This window comes from Eptesicus fuscus, chromosome 18 (assembly GCF_027574615.1).
Source record: "Eptesicus fuscus isolate TK198812 chromosome 18, DD_ASM_mEF_20220401, whole genome shotgun sequence".
Lineage (NCBI taxonomy): Eukaryota > Metazoa > Chordata > Mammalia > Chiroptera > Vespertilionidae > Eptesicus > Eptesicus fuscus.
Genome location: NC_072490.1, coordinates 10,405,569 through 10,418,624, shown reverse-complemented (window position 1 = coordinate 10,418,624; position 13,056 = coordinate 10,405,569). Strand labels below are relative to the sequence as shown.

At 37.5% G+C, this 13,056-nt stretch overlaps 1 protein-coding gene across 6 annotated transcripts in view; it reads right to left on the bottom strand.

Annotated features, from left to right (window-relative positions):
* The window catches only part of LRRFIP2 (LRR binding FLII interacting protein 2), a 101,882-nt gene that overhangs the window by 43,427 nt on the left and 45,399 nt on the right, over positions 1-13,056 (bottom strand). The window contains exons 7-14 of one of the 6 annotated variants that reach the window (XM_028131149.2): positions 10,256-10,324; positions 7,271-7,312; positions 5,826-5,891; positions 4,065-4,139; positions 2,665-2,715; positions 2,539-2,583; positions 1,637-1,684; positions 1,126-1,182 (exon numbers count right to left, since the gene is read on the bottom strand). The exons of the other annotated variants lie outside the window; for them this stretch is intronic. Coding sequence (XP_027986950.1) covers positions 1,126-1,182; positions 1,637-1,684; positions 2,539-2,583; positions 2,665-2,715; positions 4,065-4,139; positions 5,826-5,891; positions 7,271-7,312; positions 10,256-10,324 — 453 coding nt within the window. The remainder of the gene's footprint in view (positions 1-1,125; positions 1,183-1,636; positions 1,685-2,538; positions 2,584-2,664; positions 2,716-4,064; positions 4,140-5,825; positions 5,892-7,270; positions 7,313-10,255; positions 10,325-13,056) is intronic. 6 annotated transcript variants of the gene reach the window in all.

The following is a 13,056-nucleotide window of genomic DNA, read 5'->3' as shown; positions in this document are numbered from 1 at the left end:
CTCCCTTCCACTCTGAAATCAATTTTTTAAAAAAGAAAAGAATGCCCTGACATAAAACTAACTCTAAGAGGCATTCAGTGGAAAAAGTAAGGAATGTGGTTTACTTTTAAAAAAATCTTTTAAATGTTAAAAAAAAGAATGAAATGATTCTATATATTAATACAAAGGACTTTAAATAAATAAAACAAATGAGGAGCAAGTATGTGTGAGTCCATGTACAAACTGTTCAAATAAAGAATACTTACATATGCATAAAATATCTTTGAAAGGACATATAAGTACAGAGGCTGTGTTTAAGGAATGGAAATAGAGGGGAAAGGTGAGGGGACTGTTACTTAGGACTTTTCTTGAGCTAATATTACTTTTACAAATTAAGTTATTAATTTACTTTTACAAATTAAAAAAACCTTTAATATTGCAGAACGATTAGATGATTATAATTGTTGCAGTTTTGTCTTTTATGAAACAACTCTTAAAAGTTAACTGGTTTTGCCGGGGCCGGTTTGGCTCAGTGGATAGAGCGGCGGCCTGCGGACTGAGGGGTCCCAAGTTCGATTCCGGTCAGGGGCGTGTGCCTTGGTTGTGGGCACGTCCCCAGTTTGGGGTGTGCAGGAGGCAGCTGATCGATGTTTTGCTCTCATCAATGTTTCTAACTCTCTATCCCTCTCTCTTCCTCTCTGTAAAAAATCCATAAAATATATTAAAAAAAAAAAAAAAAGTTAACTGGTTTTATTTCTTCTCCCACCCCACCGATTAAAGCACTGACAAGCAAGTGAAATGGCTCAAAGCAGGAAACAGAGGTGCAAAGAGAAACACAGGGTAGCCGACTCAGATGCTGAACTATGACCACCGAAGACACAAGAAGTTCCACACAAATGACAATTAAATATAAATTTAGAAAAAATCCTAATCACACTGATTCCAGACTCATTTAAGAAATTACATGCTAAGTCACATTCATACAGAAACCACCAATTAGGACAAATTAGTACTTGAGTTTGTGTACTGAAGGAAAACAACAATCCATGCATCGGAGTGAAACACACCACATCCTCAATATTCTAAACTGTGAGTACAGATTAACCAAAGGTTTCCACAAAGCATGCAAAGAGGCCAAGTGCTCACCACAGGACTGCTTCGGGCTGAACTTGTTCTTGATGAGTAATAACTGTATTCAGATGGCTATAAAGTTTCCAAGAAGAAAGGTTTTATAATAATGATCAGCTCCTTGTCCTGCTGGGAATACATTAGTGGCCTTGGACCTAACTAGCTCTTGGCTCTCAGGGTTAAGGTTATTCCCTGGTCTGGAATTCCACCTCACTCCCACCCTCAAGATCTGCCAACCCAAGGGAAGAGGGAAAAGAGGGGGTGGGGGTGCCCTGAGAAGCACTACTCTCATCCTCTTCCTGAGGAACTGATGAACAAGAAAAGAGGTTCTCTATTTATATCCCTCACACTTTAAGATGATTTCCAACAGGCACTTTCTCACAGCTTGGGTGAGAGTCACAATTGGCTAGCTGATAGATCGCAGCTTATAGAGTAATTACAGTTCAGATTAAATGACCTTTTCTTTGTAAGTAAACTGTGCCCACCTACACATCACTCTCCTCACCACCTCCCCGCCGTTAAGACTTACAGTTCGAGAACCATAAGGGTTATATAGTCCACCATCATACAATGACACCTAAAGAAGAAAGGAAATACCATGTATCTAAGCATCAAAGTTATTTTCAAAATGTCCTAACTTCTCTGCAGTGCTCGGTTCCAAAAGAGTTGTGAAGAATGGTGTAAGTGTCCAGCCTCCCAGGGGAAGCCTGTGAAGGTGATAACATCCATTTCCATGCATAAATTCCTGCATCAGTCTCATTAAAACTTCAAGCTCACACTTCATTTAAAAGCACACTGGTTACAGTATTTCCTTTAATCAAACTGGCCACATGGAACTAGGAGAACTAACATTTATGAATTTATCCTTTCAAAAGAGGAAATAGAGCAGAAAAGGTGAGATCCAAAGCATTTTGCCCCGTCACAATAAAATTAAGTTATAAAGCCTCAGGTTCCCAGCCCTAGAACAGGCCATAACACAACAAACAACAGCTTGAAAACAACCAACTCATAGCTCGCATATTACAAAGAGCTATTGATTTGCTTTTTAGTCAGCTTGCTTTATTAGAACCTAGTATTAATGTGGCCAAGACCATAGCTGTCCCAAAGAGAAATATGACATCACAAGCATGGACAGCCATCTCACAAAAGTAGGCAAATGTAATGGGCTCATGCAAATCTATCTTCTCAACAGGAAACCAATCCTAAGCAAGAACCTACTAAAACCAGCAGTATCTACCACTGTGAAGAGAATATGCTTATTTTCACTCCCCTAAAGTTTTGTATTTTAAGCACAAGCAGCACATTCTGCAGTATACATAACGTTAAAGCCATGTGTCCTTCACTATTTTGGATGAAAGATGTCAAGCCAGAGCCAGCACTATGGCAGCGGCCCTACCAGGAATACACAGGTTGGAAGAGGAAGATACAAACCAGACTGGCACTTTTCAGCAGACCAGAATTTGCAATAGGGGAGGCCTATGAAAAAAGCACATGATTTAACCCAAAGAAAAGCAGCTGGTAGCTTTGAAGACAACACACTCCTCAGAAAGTACTAACCCTGGTACTCTTAGACGTCGCCAGAGGGTCACTGTACAGGGAAGAAGACTGCTAAGAAACAAAAACAAAACAAAATAATTAAGGTTGAAGTGTATAGCCTTATACAGAAACAGAGAGAGAATGAATTGCTCTCACCATCTTGAGAGCAGAAAACTTTTGTTTATGTCATAATCCATAATTCATTAGCAACTCCTGAGTGCTTGAAGTACTTAAGTAATGCATAAAGTGAGAAAAATGTAATCATTAGTAATCTTTTTAAATAGGAATTTTAAGGGATAAGAAAGAAAAGCACTGGGAATAGTTGTCTATGAATGTGTTTAAGTCTCATTGGTCTCTGAACATGAATGCTAGGAGATGGGACAGCACACTAAAAGAAGTCTCAGGAAATGAGGGCCATGGCACAGGGCGTGTGGCAAACTGGCCACATTTCAGCCACCAGCAGCTCCTGGGATATTTTCAGTAATCTCATGACACACTCCAAATGGTCTTAGCCTTTTTATTGGGGAACCAGAAAAATGAGCTCTGAGTTATCGCTATAAACACTCTTTTCCAAGTGTTTGGAAAAGATTAGAAAAATCTGTATTTCAAAACAAGCCATGGACAAAGTGCCTTAGTTTAATCAGTTAAGTGTACTGGTCACAATGAATCTATACACTACCAAGGCACAGCATTTCTTAAAAAGGAATTAAATCTCTCTTCTCCAGATGTCATTTGAAGACACAATTTTCAGTTCTTTTATACCAAGCCTAAACAGACATGGAAAATAGGAGTATCTAAGTTGTGTGTGCAGGCTTGGACAATTGAAGTATTTTAAATGTACTGTGTGCCGTGTATTTGAGGTGTTTTAAATGTATTATGTGCCAAGTGCCCTGAAAAACAAAACAAAACAAAGATTCTAACATTGAACAAATAATCACATTCTTCCCATCCCATTTATAGTGTAAATTTTCACATGTAAGCTTTTACTAATAGGGCATCCATGTGTAGTGATGCCTACAACTTATTCTGAAATTCATCCCCCAAAAAACTGAATTAATGGATGGATGAATAGAAGGACAGTGAGATAATTATATGATAAAGGAAATAGAGTAAAATGTTAATTGTAGAATCTAAATGGTAGTTACTAAGTGGTGACTACATAATTCTGTGAACTTTTTTGTGTGTTAAATATTTTTCATTAGAAAAAATTGGGGGGAAATGGTACTCATTTGCAAGCATGGTGATTCAATAGTTCCCACAGTTTAAATTTACACTCACACAGACTATATGAATTCAGTTGCCACAAACTAGTATACACACAACCATTCACAGGTTAGTTTTAACGAGTCAAAATGCAAAATAGAAGATTACAAATGTGTTAAAGTCGGATAAAACACAGGAAGACAAAAAACTGGACAAACCCGCGTGTAGTAGGCAGAGCTGGGTTTGCTATGTCTAAGACTGCTATAGTTTCTCTGGTCAAAGTAGAGGCCGCTCTGCAAAAACCAAATTAAACACATTTTTCTTAAGTTAAATGTTGTTAATTTAACAACATACAAAGGCAAAATCTGATATTGCCAACCCCTATATCTCCAAAACCACGAGTTAAGGTTAACTGTTTGCAAACCAAGTACTTACTCATTTTTACTGTAAAAACAAGATTATAAACCCGCAGGCAAAACTGAATGGAAATAATAAGTGATATATTTTCATGTCATACTCAGGAATGTCCTTGAAAAACCCAGGATAACTGAATAATTACCACTTTTTAAGTCCACTTGGCAATGACACAGGTATTATTAAACAGTAATTTTTTCCAAGCTTCTCCTAGTCCCATTATTTGTCAAAATAAATTGATCAAATTAAATTACCAGGGAGAAAGAGAGCACACTAAATATGGTTTGGTCTGAACCATCTATGGTGGTTCATTTTCAATACACTATACAAAACAGTAATTTTATGTATTGTGGTGACCTGAAAGGGAGAAAATTCTCTTTCTAACTTCTCCAGCCATCGTTTTTGTCCAAGGTTAAGGAAATTTAGGCAATCCCTGACTCCTTCCCCACCCCTGCCACTCCTGACCCTACTACCTTCCTGTACCGCACCCTCAAGGAGGCCCCATGACTCACCCCTCCTCAGGGCTCCCAATACTCCAACCTCCAGGGCCGTGGTCGGCAAACTGCGGCTCGAGAGCCACATGCGGCTCTTTGGCCCTTGAGTGTGGCTCTTCCACAAAATACCACGGCCTGGGCGAGTCTATTTTGAAGAAGTGGCGTTAGAAGAAGTTTAAGTTTAAAAAATTTGGCTCTCCAAAGAAATTTCAATCGCTGTACTGTTGATATTTGGCTCTGTTGACGAATGAGTTTGCCGACCACTGCTCCAGGGCTTCTCACTGAAGTCCTCTCCGTTAAATTATTTCCTCCCTCCTCCTTTCTACCAGCCCAGGTCTCCTGACCCTCTCTCCACCCTAGCAATGGTCAGAGCAGGGAGCTTGGAACTACACCTCCTCCAGCAGTATGGTTCAACCTAACAGGAAAAAGGTGTTCCTAGCACCCCAAATGGGCATTCTGGGTACCCGCTCCCCGCTCCCCCCGACACAGAAATGTTGCTCAACAATGTGGCTGGAATGGAGAGCACTATCAGTTATGCAATTTAATTATATTGTAAGTTAAAAGAGTTTTCTGCAAGACAGCATGAGAACTCTGCCATCACATGCCTTAATGTTTCTACCAGAAAATTCATTCCAACTTCCCAAAATCTGACCTACTAACAAACTTTCAGAATGAAACCTATTTGTGAGTTTGGTACTGCCTATAGTACCACAACTAAATCAATTTAAATTTCTAAAATAAGGATAAGAATCTCACTAAACCTATTCTTGAGGTATATTCCAAAGGACAGATCATAAATGAAAATATGCTGTTAATGAACTTCTTGTGATGAACACCTTCCTAGCTCTAGTCCCTGGGGTTAACATATATTAACTTAATATTAATTCTTATAAATTAAAACAAATTTATTTCTAAATAAGGTTCTGATAAACCATGCTTCAGTAGACTATCAAATTTCAATGATGCCTTAGGAGCACACCAAAGCAGTCATAATTCTTAAGTTTCCTAAAAGTAAGCAGTGAATTTTACAGTAGTACAACATACCGCGACAGGAGACAAAACAGAACTAACCAGTGGGTCTTTATGGGAACCAGAAGATCTCTTCTTCATTCCATAAGAGTGACTGTAAGAATGGTTCTGGAAGTACATTTTTAAGTTAAATATTTGAAGATTAATGATCATACAGTGAATTTTGAAAAATAATTTAATGATGTTACAGACAGAAAGGTCCATATGAGATACAGAGTAATCTACGTGCAATTCCATCTGTTAGTAAGTGATCCACTGCACTTGACTGGCTAAGGTATACCACCTCTCTACACATCGGCATTTCCCCTCCCATACCCCATGCCATCCAGCTCAGTGCCTAGCCAAAAAGCAAAAACAAAAACTTAATTAAGACTCCAAGCCAGGCAGGATGTTTGTGAGGACCTTCACCCCACACCTCATTTGAGTCCCTCTATCTTCTTTATGAAGGTATAGGTGACAAGAATCATTCTTTGGACCAACAAAAACAAGACTGAGATAACAAAGGGTATGATATTGCATTGCCCCAGATAGTACTCTTAAGCCTAGTGAGTGGTCCCACAGCATGTACTGCCCAAGAGTACAGAGCCAGATGGTATGGCTGTCCCGAGTAGCAGCATTATTACATAATAACCTTCTGTGAGTCCTTTGAAGATAGTACTGTCTTGATACAGAACTTCCCCTAGGAGTACAGAGCCAAGGGTGTATGTGGGATACAGGACAGCAACAGTACTAAACAGGTCAATTTGTAGACAAGAAATCCAATCTAGGTATGTACTGCTCGCTGGAAATGAGGAAGTGAAGCTAAAGTGTCCTACCTACCAACAGTCTGCTCTAGGCAAACCTACTGACATGCACAGCTAGGTAATGAATCAGTAATTATACATTCATTTCTCTTTTTTGAATATGTGTACCTTTCCTTTCGTACAATTCCTTGGACATTTTAAAAGCTGTCTTACATATTTAGAAACTCAGACAATCTATTGACATAATATTAACCAAATAAAAACATGCTATACTTAGCTAAAATGACATGCCATAAAAAACCAAATCAAGAAAAAATTAGTGGACATAACTGATGTTTCAGGAGTCACCTGTCACTGCTGGACTTTTTCTGTCACCTGCTAGCTGTGACACCTAGCATTAAGCACAGTGAAGCCTGTGCTGCCACAGCTCAGCATCTATCCAAACCCTGCTAGAACATGTCTACCAGGGTAATGAGCACGTGCCAGCTGAATAGTCCATCATCTTAAGAAAATATATTACTACCAATCATAGTATTGAAGAGGGAAGCAAATAATTTTTATCTAATCTTAAAATTCTAAAAGAAAAATATTCAAATCTTAAGTATGCCAACATTGCTTTGTGAGTCATATGTTTCCCCCCAAACATCATAACAAACCTGTGAAAGTTAGTCACAATCCATTATTAGCATCATTAGGGGTTTATAAAGTAAAACTACATTTAACAAAAACTCATGCACTACATACTAATGATGAAAGTCTGGACGATCTGTCCTTGAGAGGATCATACTGGATTTCAGAAAAAGATGAAAGTTGCATTTCCAAAATCAGAATTATAAAAAGGGGAAAAATTAACATTTGCAAGTTATTAAAACTCCAAAATTATTAAACATAAAGACTATTAAATGTGAATTAAAGAATAGTCCCCCACAAACTCTTTCCTAGTATAAGTTATTGCTACATTATATGTAAAGTTGCATGTTCTCTTTCAAATAGAGAGTTCATAATCAGTAAGGAAGGCTTTAAATGCAGAAATTAAGCATTCTGGAGTCAAAAGATGTTTTACTTTGTATCACTGTGACTGTTACCATCATTTCCCATCGTTTGAACAAGGCAAAAACAAGGCATGGACAGGCAATGAGGCAAGAGCATATCACTAATCAAGCTTACAGAAAACAATGGCAGCATCAAAATAAGGGGAATTCCCCTGGACCTGCTCATGGACACACTCCTGAAAAACTTCCTCCTCAAGAACCTTCCCTATTAAAAACGCTGAACCAAACTAGAAAGCTGGTCCATGCACAGCATGGAAAGCACAGTATACATACAATTGTGGAATTAAATATAAACCAAAAAAAATATATAAAATTTATAAGATCAGAAAACCATATTTCATGTAGAATCTATAAGGAAATAAGATGTCCTGGCCAGGTGGCTCAGTTGGTAGGAGTGTCGTCCATACACCACAAGGTTGTGGGCTCAACTCTCAGTCAGGGCCCGTACCTAGAGCTTGCAGGTTCTATCCCCAGTAGGGCGAATAGGGGAGGCAACCTTTCGATGTTTCTCTCTCTCTCTCTCTCTTTCCCCTTTCCTCTCTCTCTCTCAAATCAATAAAAACATACCCTTGGATGAGGATTTTTTTTAAAAAGAAAAGAAGATAATGTGAGTACCACTACATTTGAAATCCAAAAAAATTAGATTTGTGGTTTCCTACCATTCATTTGTTAAGCATTCTAGTTTATATTTTTTAAGCAATCTTATCCAGAACAACAATGCATAAAAAAAAAGCAATGAGTAAGTTCCTCAGGTACTTTGGTAAATATATCTTTATTCCGGCCAGCATGACTCAGTGGTTGAACACTGACCTATGAACCAGAAGGTCACGGTTAGATGCCTGGTGAGTGTACTTGTCTAGGTTGCGAGCTCGAACCTCAGTGTGGGACGTGCAGGAGGCAGCTGATCAATGATTCTCTTTCATCATTGATGTTTCTATCTCTCCCTCTCCCTTCCTCTATGAAATCAATCAGTCAATCAATCAATCAAATATCTTTCTTTTGCAACTCTTCTACCCAGTTAGGATTCTAGGGAACAATATTGAGAACTGATCTAAAGTAATGTTTTTCTAAGTGTAGGCTGCAACTAATTAGTGGGTCATGAAATCAATTTATGGGTTCAACCAGCATTTTTAAAAAATGAAATAGAAAACAAAGTTTATCGTGCACAGTAAGAATATCATTTTGCAAATTTTCAATAATATACTTTGTATACTTATATAATATACAAACACACAGGCACATATCTGCATGTGTATACTGGATCACGGTGTAAAGTGTATTTCTTGTTGTAGAGGTTGCAATTTGAAAAAGTTTGAAATACTGTAGAAGACCAAATTGCAAATTCTAGTTCTAAGGCAGTCCAATAAAAATTCAAACAAAACCAAGGTCCTCTCTTCATGCCCAATGACATGGTCATTTACAAAAAGGTATCAAAAAAACCCTCCCAAAATATATATTTCAATAACATAAGGCTATGGTATAAATTTAGTGAAAATGGTATTATAATAAATACCAAAAAGTATTAGATAAAATATCTGCATTTGCAATGTTTTTCTTATATTACTCTGAAACTAATACAGAAGGCAAGCAATAAAGTGTTATTACATATGTGAAAAATCTTACTTATCCAAAATTTTCTAAAATGTCTAAAGGTGTTCATTTAATGTGTGTATGTGTGTGTGTTTAATTAATTTCAGAGAGGAAGGGAGAGGGAGAGATAGAAGCATCAACAATGATAGAGAATCATTGATCAGTTGCCTCCTGCATGCCTCCTACTGGGGATCAAGCCAGCAACCTGGGCATGTGCCCTGACTGGAAATTGAACCGTGACCTCCTGGTTCATAGGTCAATGCTCAACCACTGAGCCACATAGGCTAGGATAAAGGTGTGCACTTAGTAAATGATGTACAATAGTAAAATGTCACTGTATGGTGACATATCCCTAAAAATAAAGTTCCTTCTCAAAAGAAATGTCATTTCTCTTCTCAGTCAACAAAATATCCTTTTGGTTTTAAAAAATACCATGACCAAAATATGTATTACTCAAGCCACACATCCTAGCATGTAAACTATTCCATCCTCCCAACCAGATAAGTTCGCTGAAGAGAACAGTCATGTCTTATTTCTTCTCATTCTCTCTATAGCACCAATGGCATTTTCCAAAGGCATAGAACTTAACAAGCTGAATTGAAATTAACATATTTCAATTTTCCCTTTCCAAAATATAATGCAGAGTTCATTCAGCTGGTTTAAAGAGATTGCTGAATATATCTGGTAGGGAAATCCGTAATTTGGACACCCTAATTGCTATAAGAACAACTGGGTAAAACAAGAATCCCCCTAATAAGTGACAGTTTGTATTTATATTGCTTAAAAACATAATATTTCACAAAGGAGGGAAAACTGAAAATATGAAGGTCTAGCTAAAATGTTCCAAATCTGCTATTATAAGCTATCATAAAAAGTATTTTTTAACTTGAAATACTTGTCTGAAGGTTTTCATTTTGCAAAAAAAAAAAAAAAAAGATCAAAAGAAAGTATAGCAAAATACTGTAGAAACAAAGTTCAGTAAGTGTCAATTTCTATAAGAATGTACCTATTACTCAAGCCCCCAGAACTCTGAGAGTCAACAGTGAATGCATAATACTAACACTGCACATTTTTCTGGACTACACACCATGATGTCTTTCCTTTTGGGTATACTGGCTCTGTTCCAATGGGTCCCAGTTATGTCCTTCGATGGGCTCTTCAAAGGAATTAAACAGTGTAATAGTAAATGAAAAAAACACAAATTGCAAGAGTATTAAAATTATACTGAGGTCATTGACACATAACCAGGAACTAATACATACAACAGTAAAAATCTTCACAGTGAGAAATACCCACGTACCCCTACTGCTCTGATGCAAGATCACCTCATTTTCTAATTTTGGATGTCTACTTTACAGTATTTCAGTATATAAAGCAATGACCAAGATGCTTTTTAAGGCAGATTGTTTTTTAAAGCAACAAACTGTTTCAATTCTAAACTCAAGGCTTTCATTTAATCCTCCCTCCCCTAAACCTACCACTCACGGTTTTGAACTAGGTTTGCTCTTTTTATTTTTATGCTGAACGCTTATAGCATTGACACCATTTCCAGCCCAAACAGCTTCTGGCAGGCCACCTCTCAAGAAGGTAGTGATTGAAAGTTAATTGTACAATAGGAAACATCAAAGTCCTAAGAATACAACATAACCACATCTGCTTCACATCCCAGTACTTCTAACATTCATATATCAAATACAAAGTCCAAGTGTTAGACATTTAAATACACAGCTCATAAGAAAAGTATTTTTTAAAAGATAGGCAGAGAAATACCAAAACCCAAAAATGTAAGCAAACTCCAATAAAATTTAGGTCAGTACTTTAGGCCATCATATTTACTTTTACAGAGAATAAAATTTGTCCACTCATTCAGCTTAATGTAGATGGTAAAGATAATTTAAAAAGCAAATAATCTGATGTAAACTTAGACCTTTCAATATTATCTAGTTAAAAGGAAAAAACTAATCCTAATTATATCTTTTAAACAATGTTATTAGTGAGCTTTCAGACTTATTGTGTAATATTTAAAATGTGCTGATGCCTTGGCTGGTCTGGCTAAGTGGATAGAGCATCAGCTTGCGGACTGAAGGGTCCTAGGTTCAATTTCAGTCAAGGGCACATGCCCAGGTTAGGGGTGGATCCCCAGTAGGGTGCATGCAGAAGGCAGCTGATCAATGATTATTTCTCATCATTGATGTTTCTAGCTCTCTCGCTCTCCCTTCCTCTCTGAAATTAAAAAAGTGCTGAATGTACACACAAACAGTATAGTACTAGACTCTCCTACAGTCTAAATTTTTATTTATTATTATGTTTTATTAATTCTCACCCAAGGGTATTTTTCCATCAATTTTTAGAGAGAGTGGAAGCGGGGGAGAGACACATCGACTGGTTGCCTCCTGCATGCACCCTGACCAGGGCTAGGGATGGAGCCTGCAACCTAGGTACACACCCTTGACTGGAATAAAACCTGCGACTCTTCAGTCCATGGGCCGACACTATATCCACTGAGCCAAACCAGCTAGGGCTAAAATTTTTATTAATATTTAAGTTTACACACTGAATTTTTTTTATTGAAACTTTACTCCTTTTCCCGCAGTAACAATTTTTTCGTAATTACCATAATGAATAAAATAGTATGAGAGTTCTAGTTATAACTTAAATGTATTTAATAATATAATTTCCATAAAAAGAAAATCAACTCATTACTTTATAGACACTCTGTGTAAATAATTCCCTATCAGTTTACTTTAAAATTTCTTTTTTGTTTGCAGATTTATTTTAAAGTCTCCCAAATTAGGTCAAATTTGGATGATTTTATCAAAGGTTTAAGCTAATATACTATAATCAAGTTTCCCTAAGAACACATACAAATTACACTAATAAAAAGAAAGATGCAAATTGACCGTAACTTCATGATGCCCACCAGCCAATCTGGAGTGAGTATGCAAATTAACCCAACAAAGATGGCAGGTTAATTTGTATACATAGGCACGGAGCAGCCAGGGGCGGGACGCAGGTGTTCCACACAGTTCCAGCTGCTCTGGGCCTCTGGGCAGTGTGGGAAGGCGGAAAGGCAGCTCCGGGCCGGAGCAAAGGCAGAAAGGCGGCTCCAGGCCCAGAGCAAAGGCAGAAAGGTGGCTCTGGCTGGAGCGAAGGTAGTGCCGGCAGCCAGGGGAAGGAAGGCCCTTCTTGCATGAATCTTCATGCATCGGGCATCTAGTTTATAAATAACCAGCTTGATAATAACTGTGTGAAACTTCATCTATGAACATGATAATGAAAAGCAAAGAAAAAAGCCAGACATTTTTAAAAAGGAGGAGAAAAGGGATTATTTTCAAAGCCCTCAAAGACATTCAACTTCTAGCCAAAACTGGTTTGGTTCAGTGGATAGAGCGTTGGCCTGCGGACTGAAGGGTCCCAGGTTCGATTCCGGTCAAGGGCATGTACATTGGTTGCGGGCACATCCCCAGTGGGGGGTGTGCAGGAGGCAGCTGATTGATGTTTCTCTCTCATTGATGTTTCTAGCTCTCTATCCCTCTCCCTTCCTCTGTAAAAAATCAATAAAATATATTAAAAAAAAAAAAAAGACATTCAACTTCTAATCTTTTGTTGACTAACTCCCTGTGTGATTCTTCTCAAAGTATGTGTGTGCACACATATAGATATCTAGGGAGAAAGATGACGAACTTATTACCTTAAAGTTTTTCTCCTATAAAATCATTCTGAAGCTGATTAGATTTGTATAAAGGCTTGTTAATATTATTATAAATCTAAACTTTCATAATTAACCAAAATATCTGATTCAAAAACTGGCTTACTGACTTACTCTAAAAAGACAGATTAAACTCACTAAAAGTAATATAACCAGAGTAAGAATTATTTAAGAATACA